We start from the raw sequence: 13,557 nt of genomic DNA on the forward strand, positions 1-13,557 counted from the left end.
GAACCGGTGTTGCAGCGGGTTTTGGTTTAGGAGGGAACCAGAGGTATGCAGACAGTTTTGGAGGACACTTAGGCTGTTTCTCAATTCCAAGAACGCAGAGAATGGACTTGCGTTCTTGTAGAGTGCGGTCTTGCCAGGTGTCCTCGGAAGAACGAACTCAGGAGACCGCGAGGGCAGAGAACGCGTCCTTTGAGAAATGGGATGCTGCGTTCTTCCTGATGGTCATGTGACCTTCACGCGTTTTAAATGGAAATTATTTAAACATAACAGCCTTCATACAACGATTTATTGTTTCCCCCTTCTTCAAAATATATACTTTGCATAAAAACATTATAAATATACTCTGCACAATATAAATAAAACAAATTTTAATACGAATTTCATCAACCAAACACCCTTAATGTGTTTATTCCTTTATTAAGATGTTGATGTTAATGTTTACTTACACCGTTTCATTTAGGGAAACTCCTGAGGTAAATAAGTGATATCTCTGAACTTTAATAATAAATCTAAATAAAATGCTGCGCTTCCCACCTCCAGTCGCAATGACTTCTGGGACTTCCAGAGCGAGCTCGCTGTTTAAGTCTGCATTGGTGCGTCCTCGATATCAAGAACACATCCGGGAAGTTTCACGCGTCCTCCGTACTTGCGTCTTGAGTATTGGAACTGAACTTAGGCAGCTGATGATGACGTTTCACGAGAACACGAGGACGCAAGACCGCTGAAGAATGCATATTGAGAAACAGCCTTAGCACGAGACAACGGTCCGGCAGAGAGTGGCTGTTTCTCAATTCCAAGAACGCAGAGAATGGACTTGCGTTCTTGTAGAGTGCGGTCTTGCCAAGTGTCCTCGGAAGAATGAACTCAGGAGACCGCGAGGGCAGAGAACGCGTCATTTGAGAAATGGGATGCTGCGTTCTTCCTGATGGTCATGTGACCTTCACGCGTTTTAAATGGAAATTATTTAAACATTACAGCCTTCATACAACGATTTATTGTTTCCCCCCTCTTCAAAATATATACTTTGCACAAAAACATTATATATATACTCTGCACAATATAAATAAAACAAATTTTAATACGAATTTCATCAAACAAACACAATTAATGTGTTTATTCCTTTATTAAGATATTCATGTTAATGTTTACCTTCACCGTTTCATTTAGGGAAACTCCTGAGGTAAATAAGTGATATCTCTGAACTTTAATAATAAATCTAAATAAAATGCTGCGCTTCCCACCTCCAGTCGCAATGACTTCTGGGACTTCCAGAGCGAGCTCGCTGTTGAAGTCTGCATCGGTGCGTCCTCGATATCAAGAACACATCCGGGAAGTTTCACGCGTCCTCCGTACTTGCGGTCTTGAGTATTGGAACTGAACTTAGGCAGCTGATGATGACGTTTCACGAGAACACGAGGACGCAAGACCGCTGAAGAACGCATATTGAGAAACAGCCAGTGTTTTCCCCCAGAAGAATATGAATGAAAGACCAACAAATAATCCAGGTAAAAGCGCGTCTGTCTGTGCTGACAACACTCGACATTGATTTGAGCACCTCTATTAGCATTTGTTTGCTCGGCAACATTAGCTGAAGCGATCTTAAAATGGTAATGTTAACTGTTAGCTAAACTGAGCTAAGTTTATACTGAATTGGACTCAAACTCATTTTAACGTGCAACGTTTAACTTATATTGATTTATACTATATATATTAGATGTTGTGAACTTATTTTTCTCTGGTTTAGAGTAACTTATAACGTTAGCTTGAGAAAATAACACCGCGACGTAACCTATAAGAACGCTAACGTAAATCTATAACGTTACAATATGCATAGAGGTAAAGTTGGTTTTATATTCGCACATTCGTTCATTTAGAAGACTCTATACTGTTTACCATGTTACTTTGAATATTCGATCAGAATTAGCATGCCAGTATGACTTGAAATCAACATTAACACTGTTTATTTGACCGTGAGCATGTTGTACTTTGATAGTCATTAGCTGCTAAAATGATTTCACTATTTAGAGTTTGCAAATAATACTTTTATGAAATTAAATTATGAAGGGGGAAGTCTGAATCTGCTAATATAAAACCAATTTTACCTCTATGCATTATGCTAATAACCACCTTTTTGCTATTTATTGTTTGCTAATTATTTTTTTTATCACAACTCTTGACATTTGGTTTAACATAATTGTTACCATTATATTTTTTTCTGTTTAGATATGGCACTGGCACAGCAGCAGGTTTTGTCTGAAGAAACAAACAGCATTTCAGAGGAACATCTTGATCAGCACAGCCTTATGCTTAAAAAATAAGCAAGACCAGTAAGCAACCAAGGTAAACAAATAAAAAAAAGTTGTGTGGAGGTTGTGGATTGTAGCATGGTATTCTTATCTGTATTTTTGGCTTTTTTATGGTCTCAATATAGAATACTGGGAGCCTGCCTGTGCAAACTGGACCTCATACAACAGTAAGTACTGTACATCTATTTGTTTCTCAATATATTAACGTTACTTTTAATACAAAATGTGTCACATGTTTAGTTGCTAGCTAAATAAAAAAATCGTTTTCCCTTTTTTATTAAACCATTTAGTAGGTTTTTTTTTTCATCTTTGTTTATAATATTTTTGAGCAGATTGAGGTCTGTCATGGGTCAGACATTTCAAAATACAATAATTAGTATTGGGATACATGCATTTGTCTATGTATTAAATGTCTTTTTCCCCATTTCATGTTGCCTAAATATTTTGTAATAAATAAAATAATAAAATTTTTTGTATAAATAATTCCAGAGGATGAAACAAAATGCACAGCAACAACCAGAGTGAGCCAGAAGATAGCAGGAGAAGTACTGAAGAGAATGACAACCATGAACAACGTTCGAGGTTACAGAAGTAACCCTTCGTTCCCCGAGGAGGGGAACGGAAGTGCCATCAATGGGAGGATTCGGATCAGAAGCCGCTTATCTGGAGAGTATTGAACGGGCCAATGAATGAAATTAATTGGCAGCGTAAGCTTGCGCAGGTGTGCGACATCTGCAATTATCTCAGCATATAAGCACACCTGAAGCCAGCAGACGCCATCCTTTTAAGCTGAAGAGACTTTCAAACAGCTAAGGGACAGTCATCATGGCGACGGAATATGGCACTTCCGTTCCCCTCCTCGGGGAACGAAGGGTTACTTCTGTAACCTCGAACGTTCCCCTTCGGTTGGGGAACTTCAGTGCCATGAATGGGAGAATATGGAAAGCGCCATAATGACTGCACCTTACCAACACCCCCGATGAGGAGATAGTCAAGCAAGCGTGACGCACCCACATCATGGGGGGCGCGGTCCTCCAACGTGTCCCTGGCCCTAATTTATCCTACTTCAACAGAAGTTTTACGGATTTAGATATATTTTTTGGGAAGTCGTGAGCATCTAGATAATTCTAGGAAATACGACAGTACGTTGGGAGGCGTGCAATCCCGATAGGGAGGACGCTGCGGAGGCCATCCGTTACCCAAGGGGGGGATAGATGGCAGAATTTACCTATGGACTAGCCCTAAAAAGGGGGAGTACGCATAGCAAAAGAGTGGTTAGCGGAGAGGGAAGACACGGGTCCACCCAGGGGGGGGACTTAACCGTGGCGGAATAAGCATATGGGATCGCCTAGTGGGGATCACGCATAGCAGGCACCTATACCCAAAACGCGGGCTGACCAGCGGGCAGACCTACAACGTAGTGGGCCAGCAAGTGACTCCTCCGCTGAGTCAGTGCTGGGGGCCACGGAGGAATCTGCAGGGCTCACCTGACGGGGAACTTTACTGACAGATAAAAAAGGCGCATGTACCTCCGTGTTAGGGAGAATGGCGCCGCAAGCGTGTTTCAACACCCTACCGAGTTGTCTCCTCAATCACCAAAGGGTTACCTAATACCCTTGAGGAAACCGGCTCCACTCGCAGATTGTAAAACCTTGCAAATGTGTTGGGTGTCGCCCAGCCCGCAGCTCTACAGATGTCTGTTAGAGAGGCGCCGCGTGCACGCGCCCAAGAGGATGCAACGCTCCGAGTGGAGTGTGCACGAACTCCCGGGGGACACGGCTGACCTCGACTCGAATAAGCGAGTGAAATGGCATCCACAATCCAGTGGGATAATCTTTGTTTTGATACGGCACTTCCCTGCTGCCGACCGCCATAACAGACAAAGAGCTGCTCAGATGATCTAAAATTCTGAGTACGGTCCACATAAATGCGCAGAGCGCGAACTGGACAAATTAAAGAAAGGGCTGGGTCTGCCTCCTCCGGGGGCAGCGCTTGCAGGTTCACTACCTGATCTCTAAAGGGGGTGGTAGGAACCTTGGGCACATAACCGGGGCGGGGTCTCAGGATGACGTGAGAGTAATCCGGCCCGAATTCCAGGCACGAGTCACTGACCGAAAATGCCTCCAGGTCCCCGACCCTCTTGATGGAGGCCAACGCAACCAGCAGAGCTGTCTTCAGGGACAGAAATCTTAGAGATACTGATTCGAGTGGCTCAAAGGGATCGGATCGCAGACTCGTGAGAACAAGGGCGAGATCCCAAGAGGGCATGAGAGGGGGGCGAGATGGATTAATTCGCCTAGCACCCCTAAGGAACTGGATGACCAGGTTATGCTTTCCCACGGTGCCGCCAGCTACCGCGCTATGATAAGCGGAGATGGCGGCCACGTAAACCTTGAGAGTGGAGGGCGACAGCCTGCTGTCCAACTTCTCTTGAAGGAAAGAGAGCACAACACTAATCTGGCAATTTCGGGGGTCTTCTCTGCGAGAGACGCACCATTCAGTGAATAGACTCCACTTCAGGGCGTAGGCGCGCCTCGTGGAGGGGGCTCTAGCCTGAGTGATGGTATTAACCACCGCAGTCGGTAGGTTACCTAAGTCTTCCTCGCGTCTAGGGACCACACGTGGAGGTTCCAAAGATCGGGGCGAGGGTGCCAGATGGTGCCCTGTCCCTGAGAGAGTAGGTCCTCTCTCAAAGGGATCCGCCAGGGGAGGGCCGTCGCGAGGAGTGAGAGCTCTGATATCCAGGTCCGGTTGGGCCAAAGGGGCGCAACTAGCAGAACCTGTTCCTCGTCCTCCCTGACCTTGCACAGAAACTGCGCGAGCAGGCTCACTGGGGGAAACGCATACTTGCGCATGCCCCGAGGCCAGCTGTGGGCCAGTGCATCCGTGCCGAGAGAGCCCTCGGTCAGGGAAAAAAACAACTGGCAGTGAGCGTTCTCGGGGGAAGCAAACAGATCGATCTGGGCCTCCCCGAATCGCGCCCATATCAGCTGAACAGACTCGGGGTGGAGTCTCCATTCTCCAGGGCGTAACAGCTGTCGTGAGAGCGCATCGGCTGCACGATTGAGCGTGCCTGGGACGTGAATGGCGCGCAGCGATTTCAGCCGCGGGTGACTCCAGAGGAGCAGACGGCGGGCGAGCTGAGACATGCGGCGAGAGCGCATACCCCCCATGCGGTTGATATACGCCGCCGCCGCCATACTGTCCGTCCTGACCAGCACGTGTTGCCGCTCCAGCACCGGTAAAAAGCGGTGGAGAGCGAGGAACACTGCCAACAGCTCTAGGCGATTGATATGCCAATGCAGCTGGGCACCCTTCCAGAGGCCCGCAGCCGCATGCCCGCGACACACGGCCCCCCAACCCGTGTTGGAAGCGTCTGTTGAAACAACAACATGGCTGGACGCCTGTCCTAGAGGCACACCGGCCTGTAGGAACGAGGGATCGTTCCAAGGGCTGAGGGCGCGGCGACACAGCGCAGTAACCGAGACCCGGTGTGTGCCCGCGTGCCATGCGCGTCTGGGGACCCGATCGTGAAGCCAGTGCTGAAGTGGTCTCATATGGAGCAACCCGAGCGGCGTGACGGCGGCTGCGGATGCCATATGCCCCAGGAGCCTCTGAAAGAACTTCAGTGGGACCACTAGTTTGCTGTCGAGCTCCCTCAGACAGTTCAGCAACAGGCGAGCGCGTTCCTCGGAGAGGTGCGCTACCATGGTGATCGAGTCCAGCTCCATCCCGAGAAAAGAAATCCTCTGCACGGGGGCGAGTTTGCTCTTTTCTCGGTTGACCTGAAGCCCCAGTAGGCGGAGATGCCGAAGCACCTTGTCCCTGTGCATAATCAATTGCTCCCGCGAGTGGGCTAAAATCAGCCAGTCGTCGAGATAATTGAGTATGCGAATGCCCGCGAGCCGAAGGGGCGCTAGGGCACCCTCCGCGAGTTTGGTGAAGACCCGCGGAGACAGAGAGAGCCCGAAGGGGAGGACCTTGTACTGCCACGCTCGACCCTCGAACGCAAACCGCAGAAATTGGCGGTGGCGTGGAAGAATGGAGACATGGAAATACGCGTCCTTCAGGTCTATGGCTGCAAACCAATCCCGAGGACGAACGCATTGGAGAATGCGCCTCTGCGTGAGCATTCTGAACGGCAGCTTGTGCAGACAGCGGTTCAAAACGCGCAGATCTAGGATTGGCCGTGACCCACCGCTCTTTTTGGGTACGATGAAGTATGGGCTGTAAAACCCACTCTCCATCTCGGCTGGAGGAACCGGCTCGATTGCACCCTTCGCCAGGAGGGCAGCAATCTCCTCTCGCAAGACAGGGGCGGACAGGGGGTTGACCCTGGAGAAATACACGCCCGTAAACTTGGGGGGCCGTTTCGCGAACTGAATCGCGTAACCGAGTCTGATTGTGCGTATGAGCCACCGCGAGGGGCTGGCCCGCGCTAACCAGGCAGGCAGAGCCCTCGCTAATGGAGTCATCGCTACAATCGCTGACGTACCAGCGGTGGGGCAGCGCGGAGTGGGTGTGCTGATCCGGGAAGCACGAGGGTCCCGCGGAAGAGCTGGAGGAGAGCGATTCGCTCTGGCTCCGCACCCTGACTCCGGAGAGGGGGCTGGAGGGCTGAGGAAAGGGAGACCGTCCCCCCAGCGCTCGTGAGCCACTGGCGAAGCACGTAGAGTCTGCGAGCCGGAAGGCAGCGCGTCCCGGACTGGCAGAACTCGTGCAGTCACATCCGGGGAAGGGAAAAAGTGCTCTTTTACTGATGTTTTGGTGGCACTGAAAAGTACCGTTGTTATCGGGGCCCCGCCCTCCAGCGGGGAAAGAGCAAGTTTCCTCTTCTCCGGATGGCCTGTCTCAGGGACGCTTCGCGGTCCGTTTACCGGACTTAACGGCGCCCTGGGCAGGAGGGGCTGCCTGCTTTCGAGGTGAACGCCGCGCCCGCTTGGCCGGAGGCGCAGGCGGGAGCGGGGCAGCACTCGTTGGCGGGCGCCCTCGGCGAGGAACAGCGGAGGTGGATGGCTCGGCGGGCGGAGCGGGCTTACGGCCACGCCGATAGATGACATTGCCCATCGCATCCGACTGCTCTTTCACCGCCTTGAATTCCTGGGTGAATTCACCGACGGTGTCGCCGAACAGGCCAGCCTGGGATATGGGCGAGTCAAGAAAGCGAACTTTGTCAACGTCGCGCATATCGGCCAGGTTTAGCCAGAGGTGGCGTTCCTGAACCACAAGTGTGGACATCGTCCTCCCCAGCGCACACGCGGCGGACTTAGTAGTCCGAAGAGCATAGTCGGTCGCGGTGCGCAGCTCATGTAATAAGCTTGGGTTGGACCCGCCCTCGTGCAGCTCGGCCAGCGCCTGCGCTTGGTAGCGCTGGTAGGTGGCCATCGCGTGCAAAGCAGAAGCAGCCTGGCCCGCAGCCTTATAAGCTCTGGCTCCGAGGGAGGCAGACAACCTACAGGCTTTGGACGGGAGGCGGGGCAAACCCCGCCACGTAGAGGCGCCGCGCGGACAAAGATTGACCGCGATAGCGCGCTCCACTGACGGGATCGCCTCATACCCCCTGGCAGCTCCGCCATCAAGGGCGGTGAGGGCGGAGGCACTCGCAGCACGGGCAGAGAAAGGTGCCCTCCAGGACTGCGTGAGCCTACTGTGCACTTCCGGGAAGAAGGGGACGAGAGGCTTCGAAGGCTTCGCCTTCTGGTCCTCTACGTAGCACCCATCTAGTCGGTCCGGCCGCGGAGCTGGGGGATAAACCATCTCCAACCCCACGGCCGAAGCAGCCCGGGAAAGCACGGCTAACATGTCCGCTTTAGGATCCGATTTGACAGCGCTCACCTGCCCGGAGGGGGCGAGCGGGTCCGGATCTTCGTCGGACAGTGAAAGCCCACCCTCCGATGCCGCGGAGGACATCTGATCTCCGGTGTCAGCGAGTGTGAGAGCTACCATCTGGTTAGACGGATCACTCTCACCACCCGAAGCTTGGATGGAGCGCCGTGAGGAGCGAGAGGTCCGCGAGCCCGTGGGCGGCGGATTAGCTCCCGCTGAAACCCTCAGATCTGCCCGAGCGCCCGCTGCTTTTTTAGAGCAGGAGGCAACTGGGGTGGCTCGCTCTCTTGCGAAAGTTAGCCGCGATCTTAGCTGTGCAACGGTCATGGCATCGCAATGACGACATGAACCGCCCGCGAGCACCGCATTAACATGCTGGACCCCCAAACATGCAATGCAGTGATCGTGTCCATCATCCGGAGACAGGAAACCCCCGCATCCAGAAACGCACAGTCGGAGCGCCATCCTGAAAAGGACGTGCTGCACGACTGTGTTGCTCTTTTAGGAAAGTTGCAACTATACGCACCGCTCTGGAGGACCGGACCCAAAGAACCGCAGGCAAGGGAGTAACCCAGCTCGACCGTCTGCCACCGCGAAGACCCACTCTGGACCGGGAGACACACTCGTTCGCTCTGAAGTGCTGATCAGCAAGAGGAACCCTCATCGACTCACTCAGAAAGGATCTGAAGCGAAAAGGATGGCGTCTGCTGGCTTCAGGTGTGCTTATATGCTGAGATAATTGCAGATGTCGCACACCTGCGCAAGCTTACGCTGCCAATTAATTTAATTCATTGGCCCGTTCAATACTCTCCAGATAAGCGGCTTCTGATCCGAATCCTCCCATTCATGGCACTGAAGTTCCCCAACCGAAGGGGAACAGTGAGTTATCCTTCTTTCACCAGCTAACTGAGAACTTGGATTAGGTGAGACACTCTCAATAGTTTTATCAGTATTCAGTCAGTTTTAGTTTATTAGGAATACATAAAACAAATAGTCTAATCTGTCCTGCAGTGAATCAACCCATCACAAATGCTACAATGTTTTTGTAAAACCTTGTTAGGGAAAAAAATAAACAGGACATTCTGGTTAGTTATCTTTTAAACATGGTAGTGAGCAGGTTATGAGCAGGAGCCAGTTGCTCAGTACCAGCTGAAAACTACCCCAACCTAGCTGCCATGCTTCAAAATAATTAACCAGTATATGATTTATTTTTTTTAAACAAGCTTCTTCTATGCTTATGTTAGTCTGTTTGTCCTTATCCAGAGTTCTTCATAATCCTGGACTGGGCCAAATCCTGACCAGATGCTGTGGTGGTCATGGAGGAGTGAATCCTAAAAGACACACGTGATCAATGAGTTTCCGCATTGATCCAATGGGCCAGCCTGACCACCCGCTGGTGAACTTTCAAGCCTCTGGTGCCTAGACTCCGGCCTTGCACAAGTTTGGCTAGAGGAGAACTGGTCGTGCCCAACTGAGCCTGGTATCTCTCAAGGGATTTTATTCTACACTTTCGTCAGTTGGTGAAGTTTGTTCCATGCCACTGTCGCCACTGGATCACTTGGCTACGATTGGTGGATCGGTGGATTTGCTCTTCAGTGTTTGGACTTTCAGCAGTGACATTTACTGCTTCAATTCTGAAAACTGGACTGAAGCAGCTTCAATTTACAAGAACTTCTATGTTAAGCTGCTTTGACATCATTGATCTACATTGTAAAAGTGCAATAGAAATAAAGATGAATTGCATTTGAACATGTGAATTCAGACCTTGTTGAGCATTTGACACCAGAACTAGTAATATTTTAAAGTTGGGTTGTTTCTGAGTCGGCTAATAGTTACAAATATTTATTTTTCCAACAATATGCAATTCAGAAGTTTAAATTTTTATTGTACATGTATGTTCTAGTGCTTTGTGTGATTTATTTATTTTTAATGTGTTGATTTTATTGCTTAATGTAATTTTCACACATTTTCCTTAAATGCTTTAAGCATTATTAATGTTTTAAAGAATGGAATATTTTGTAATTGTGTCTGGTTTAATGTCAGTAGTACTTAGTACAATTGGGTTTTTTTTCTCAACAATATGCAGGTCAGACACTTAAATTAGTTTTGTACATGTATGTTAATGTGCTTTGTCATTTTCAATGTTTTTTTTTCTTAAAATAAAATATTTTGAATGATTGAAATGTAATGTTTTTACACATTTTTAAGCTTGTTTTAAGCATCTCCAATGTTTTAAATAAAGAGTGTTTATTTTGTTAATATTTTGTAATTGTGTCTTTTTTAGGTCTATAGTATTAAAATAATATTAATAAAATTATATTATAAAATATTTAGGACAAAATTAAAAGGTTTACAGTAGCTAACTGTTAACTTAGGTTTTTACAGTAGTTAACCATTTTCAGACACTACGGTAACATGCTGTAAACGGATTTACAGTTGTATACTGTATATCTAAAATACAGTAACTTACTGGCAACAGTGTTGCCAGTAAGTTACTGTAAAAACCCTTTGAAATGTCTAACAGTGTGTTGCATAGAAGATATTTTACAAGTTACAGAGTATTTTGTGACCATTTTACACTTTAAATTGAGTGGATAGTTCTTGGGGTTACCATGTAAGTACACTGTTAATAAAGTGTTGCACAGAGGATATTTTACAAGTTAAAGAGTAATTTGTGACTATCTTACACTTTATATTGAGTGGACAGTTCCTGTGGGGTTACCATGTAAGTACACTGTTAATAAAGTGTTGCACAGAGAATATTTTACAAGTTACAGAGTATTTTGTGACTATTTTACACTTTATATTGAGTGGACAGTTCCTTTGGGGTTACCATGTAAGTACACTGTTAATAAAGTGTTGCACAGAGGATATTTTACAAGTTACAGAGTAATTTGTGACTATTTTACACTTTATATTGAGTGGACAGTTTATGTGGATTTACCCTGTAATTACACTGGTATCACAATGTGAGACCTTCTAATGAAGCTTTATTTCTGTCATACAATGTTCACAAGTACATGGTATGCAAACAGGTGTGGAAGTGAGAAAACACCTGCAAGTACATACTGTTGTTACACAATGCACTTACATAATTCTTGTTACAGATGTGTACTTTCTTAGTGTTGTTACCAATGTCCTGTTACACATTTGTACTTACACATACTATTCAGTGGGCTGTTACATGTGTGTAGTTACACCAATATTACACAAGTAATTACTATGTACCAGTGTGTACATATACTGTAGTTACATACTACTTACACATCTAGTTACCATGTAAGTTCACAGGTATAAGCGACAATGTAAAGTGGGACCCTCATTTGATACAGTTTCATTTGTGTATCTTCAAACGAATAGCAATATATAATGTTGTTTATGTTAATTTTTCCTGTTTAGAATTTAACTGACCCTTTAATTGCCATTTCTAAAGGATTTATAACACATAAAAAGTCCTCATTTTAGATTAGGTCGCAAAACTGCATGAAATTAAGTTAATAAAGCATTTTTTAACATACAAATTAACTTTTAGTAAATGCCTGAATAATAAGAATTATAAACGTTACCTTGAATAGTTTTTTAATAATTTACTGACTCATTCTAAATGATCTTAAAAAACAACCAACTATGCTTAAATAACTATTTTGTAAATAATGCAATACTTCATTTAGTAATGAAAAATAAATCATTAACAAAGTATGAAAGTACAATTATTTAGTACAATGTGGCTATTAGTCAAGAATACAGAATTTGTGGCTGCAGTTATAAACTTCTTACTAATGTTTATTAATGTTGAGTTAATGCTTAACAGACAATGCATTCATTATTTGTTAATGCCCAATAAATGGTTCATAGTGTGTAGTTATTATAGAGTGTTACCGAATTTTCTTATTTTGAACTTATTTTGTCAATAAGGGAGCATTGTTTTGTAAATATTTCTTAACTTGTGAAAGTTTTGTGAAAGCACCCTAGGTCAAATGCAAAATACATGCATTATAAAGTTATGATATTATCCTGTCCAGTGTTCTTCAAACAACTGGGATAATTTAAGTACACAAGTCACTAATGTCATTTTAATGTTTTTTTTTTATATTTTATTAAAAAAAATATATATATATATATATTTTTAATATAGCAGCATACACAATATTTGCACATTTGTTACAGTTAAGCATTTTTCTTTTAAGGGGTCTAATGTTAAAACACAATTTGGGGTCAGCGATTATGAAACAGCTTGATCTCATAATAGCCATTAAAATGTCCTGCTGTGAAGAAATAAACGGGGGAGGGGTGATTTAGCTCAAGGTTTTTTTATTCAACTGAACTCTGCCAGTCCTAGATCAGACCACTAATGTTGCACAACTGTCCACTGTCAAACTCTCTATAAAACGAGCCATGCTCTGCTGAATTTGCACTGCATTTAGGCACTGGCCACATCACTTGTATTGAAACATCCCCAGCCTGAAACCAACTTGAAGACATGCAGTCTGTCGATGCCAAACTGAGCAGAAGCTCGCTGCTGCTGGCCTTGCAGCGCTACAGCACTTCTGTGCACAATATGGAGCAGACCATCCTGCTGCCTAGCCTCTTGCGGGACATCCCATACAATGATGCTCCAGGTGCCACAGACAACAGCATGGATCTGTACGAGAACTACCTTATGCTGAAAGATATCAAGAACATGGTGGAGAGTGGTCTGGTCCCACACGAGGATGGCGAATATCACACATGCCTGCAGAAAGACCTTGAGCCACTGCTGGAGGCTGAACCTGAGGTGCTTTTCCACTTCCATCTGTGCGGTCTGTTCACAGTCATGGCTACCCTTGGGAAGAAGTCTCAGAACTTGACAGAGAAATACTTAGACATCATTGGTTTCAGTCGTTAAGGATAAGGATATCCTTCTTTTAGGGTGGAAGAAACGACCTGGAGATCTGTTTACATCCTCATCACATTTTGTGGCTTGCAATAAAAATATCAAACTCATGTTGCCTTTAAGTATTTATTTTAAAAGATTTTCTTTAATATTTAAATTATTTTATCTGGTGTTAAATTATTAGTTTGGGCTCACTGAAAGGATTGTTGGTGAACAACTGCAAATAGAAAATTAACAAATAACAGTTAATGTAAATAATGTGATTTTTTTTTTAAATTGAGGACCATTTTGTAACCTACACACACAAGAAAATTAAAATGTACAAAAATTAGTTTGACACTCACACACACACACACACACACACACACACACACATATATATATAAATATATATATATATATATATATATATATAGATAGATAGATAGATAGATAGATAGATAGATAGATAGATAGATAGATAGATAGATAGATAGATAGATAGATAGATAGATAGATAGATAGATAGAATTGCATGTCATTGTGCATTCATAGTTAAATCATCATTTATTA

At 45.6% G+C, this 13,557-nt stretch overlaps 2 protein-coding genes and 2 long non-coding RNA genes across 4 annotated transcripts in view; 3 read left to right on the forward strand and 1 right to left on the reverse strand.

Annotated features, from left to right (window-relative positions):
* The window catches only part of LOC141377778 (uncharacterized), a 369,547-nt gene extending 363,307 nt beyond the window's left edge, over window positions 1-6,240 (reverse strand). Inside the window, exon 1 of the mRNA XM_073923411.1 lies at window positions 3,914-6,240. Coding sequence (XP_073779512.1) covers window positions 4,898-6,139 — 1,242 coding nt within the window. The 5' untranslated portion in view covers window positions 6,140-6,240 and the 3' untranslated portion in view covers window positions 3,914-4,897. The remainder of the gene's footprint in view (window positions 1-3,913) is intronic.
* LOC141377780 (uncharacterized) lies at window positions 1,391-2,883 on the forward strand. Its single transcript, XR_012390642.1, has 4 exons — window positions 1,391-1,505; window positions 2,224-2,340; window positions 2,432-2,473; window positions 2,796-2,883. It is a non-coding gene; the product is annotated as an uncharacterized lncRNA (long non-coding RNA).
* A 1,992-nt stretch (window positions 6,241-8,232) lies between the features above and the next one.
* Window positions 8,233-10,391, forward strand: LOC141377782 (uncharacterized). Its single transcript, XR_012390644.1, has 2 exons — window positions 8,233-9,055; window positions 9,396-10,391. It is a non-coding gene; the product is annotated as an uncharacterized lncRNA (long non-coding RNA).
* Window positions 10,392-12,585: 2,194 nt separating this feature from the next.
* thrsp (thyroid hormone responsive) lies at window positions 12,586-13,059 on the forward strand. The gene has a single exon (NM_001130789.1). It carries the CDS (start codon window positions 12,613-12,615, stop codon window positions 13,015-13,017), a length of 405 nt encoding a protein of 134 aa, NP_001124261.1. The 5' UTR covers window positions 12,586-12,612; the 3' UTR covers window positions 13,018-13,059.
* Window positions 13,060-13,557: the final 498 nt, after the last annotated feature.

This window comes from Danio rerio, chromosome 15, assembly GCF_049306965.1.
Source record: "Danio rerio strain Tuebingen ecotype United States chromosome 15, GRCz12tu, whole genome shotgun sequence".
In the NCBI taxonomy this organism is placed as follows: domain Eukaryota; kingdom Metazoa; phylum Chordata; class Actinopteri; order Cypriniformes; family Danionidae; genus Danio; species Danio rerio.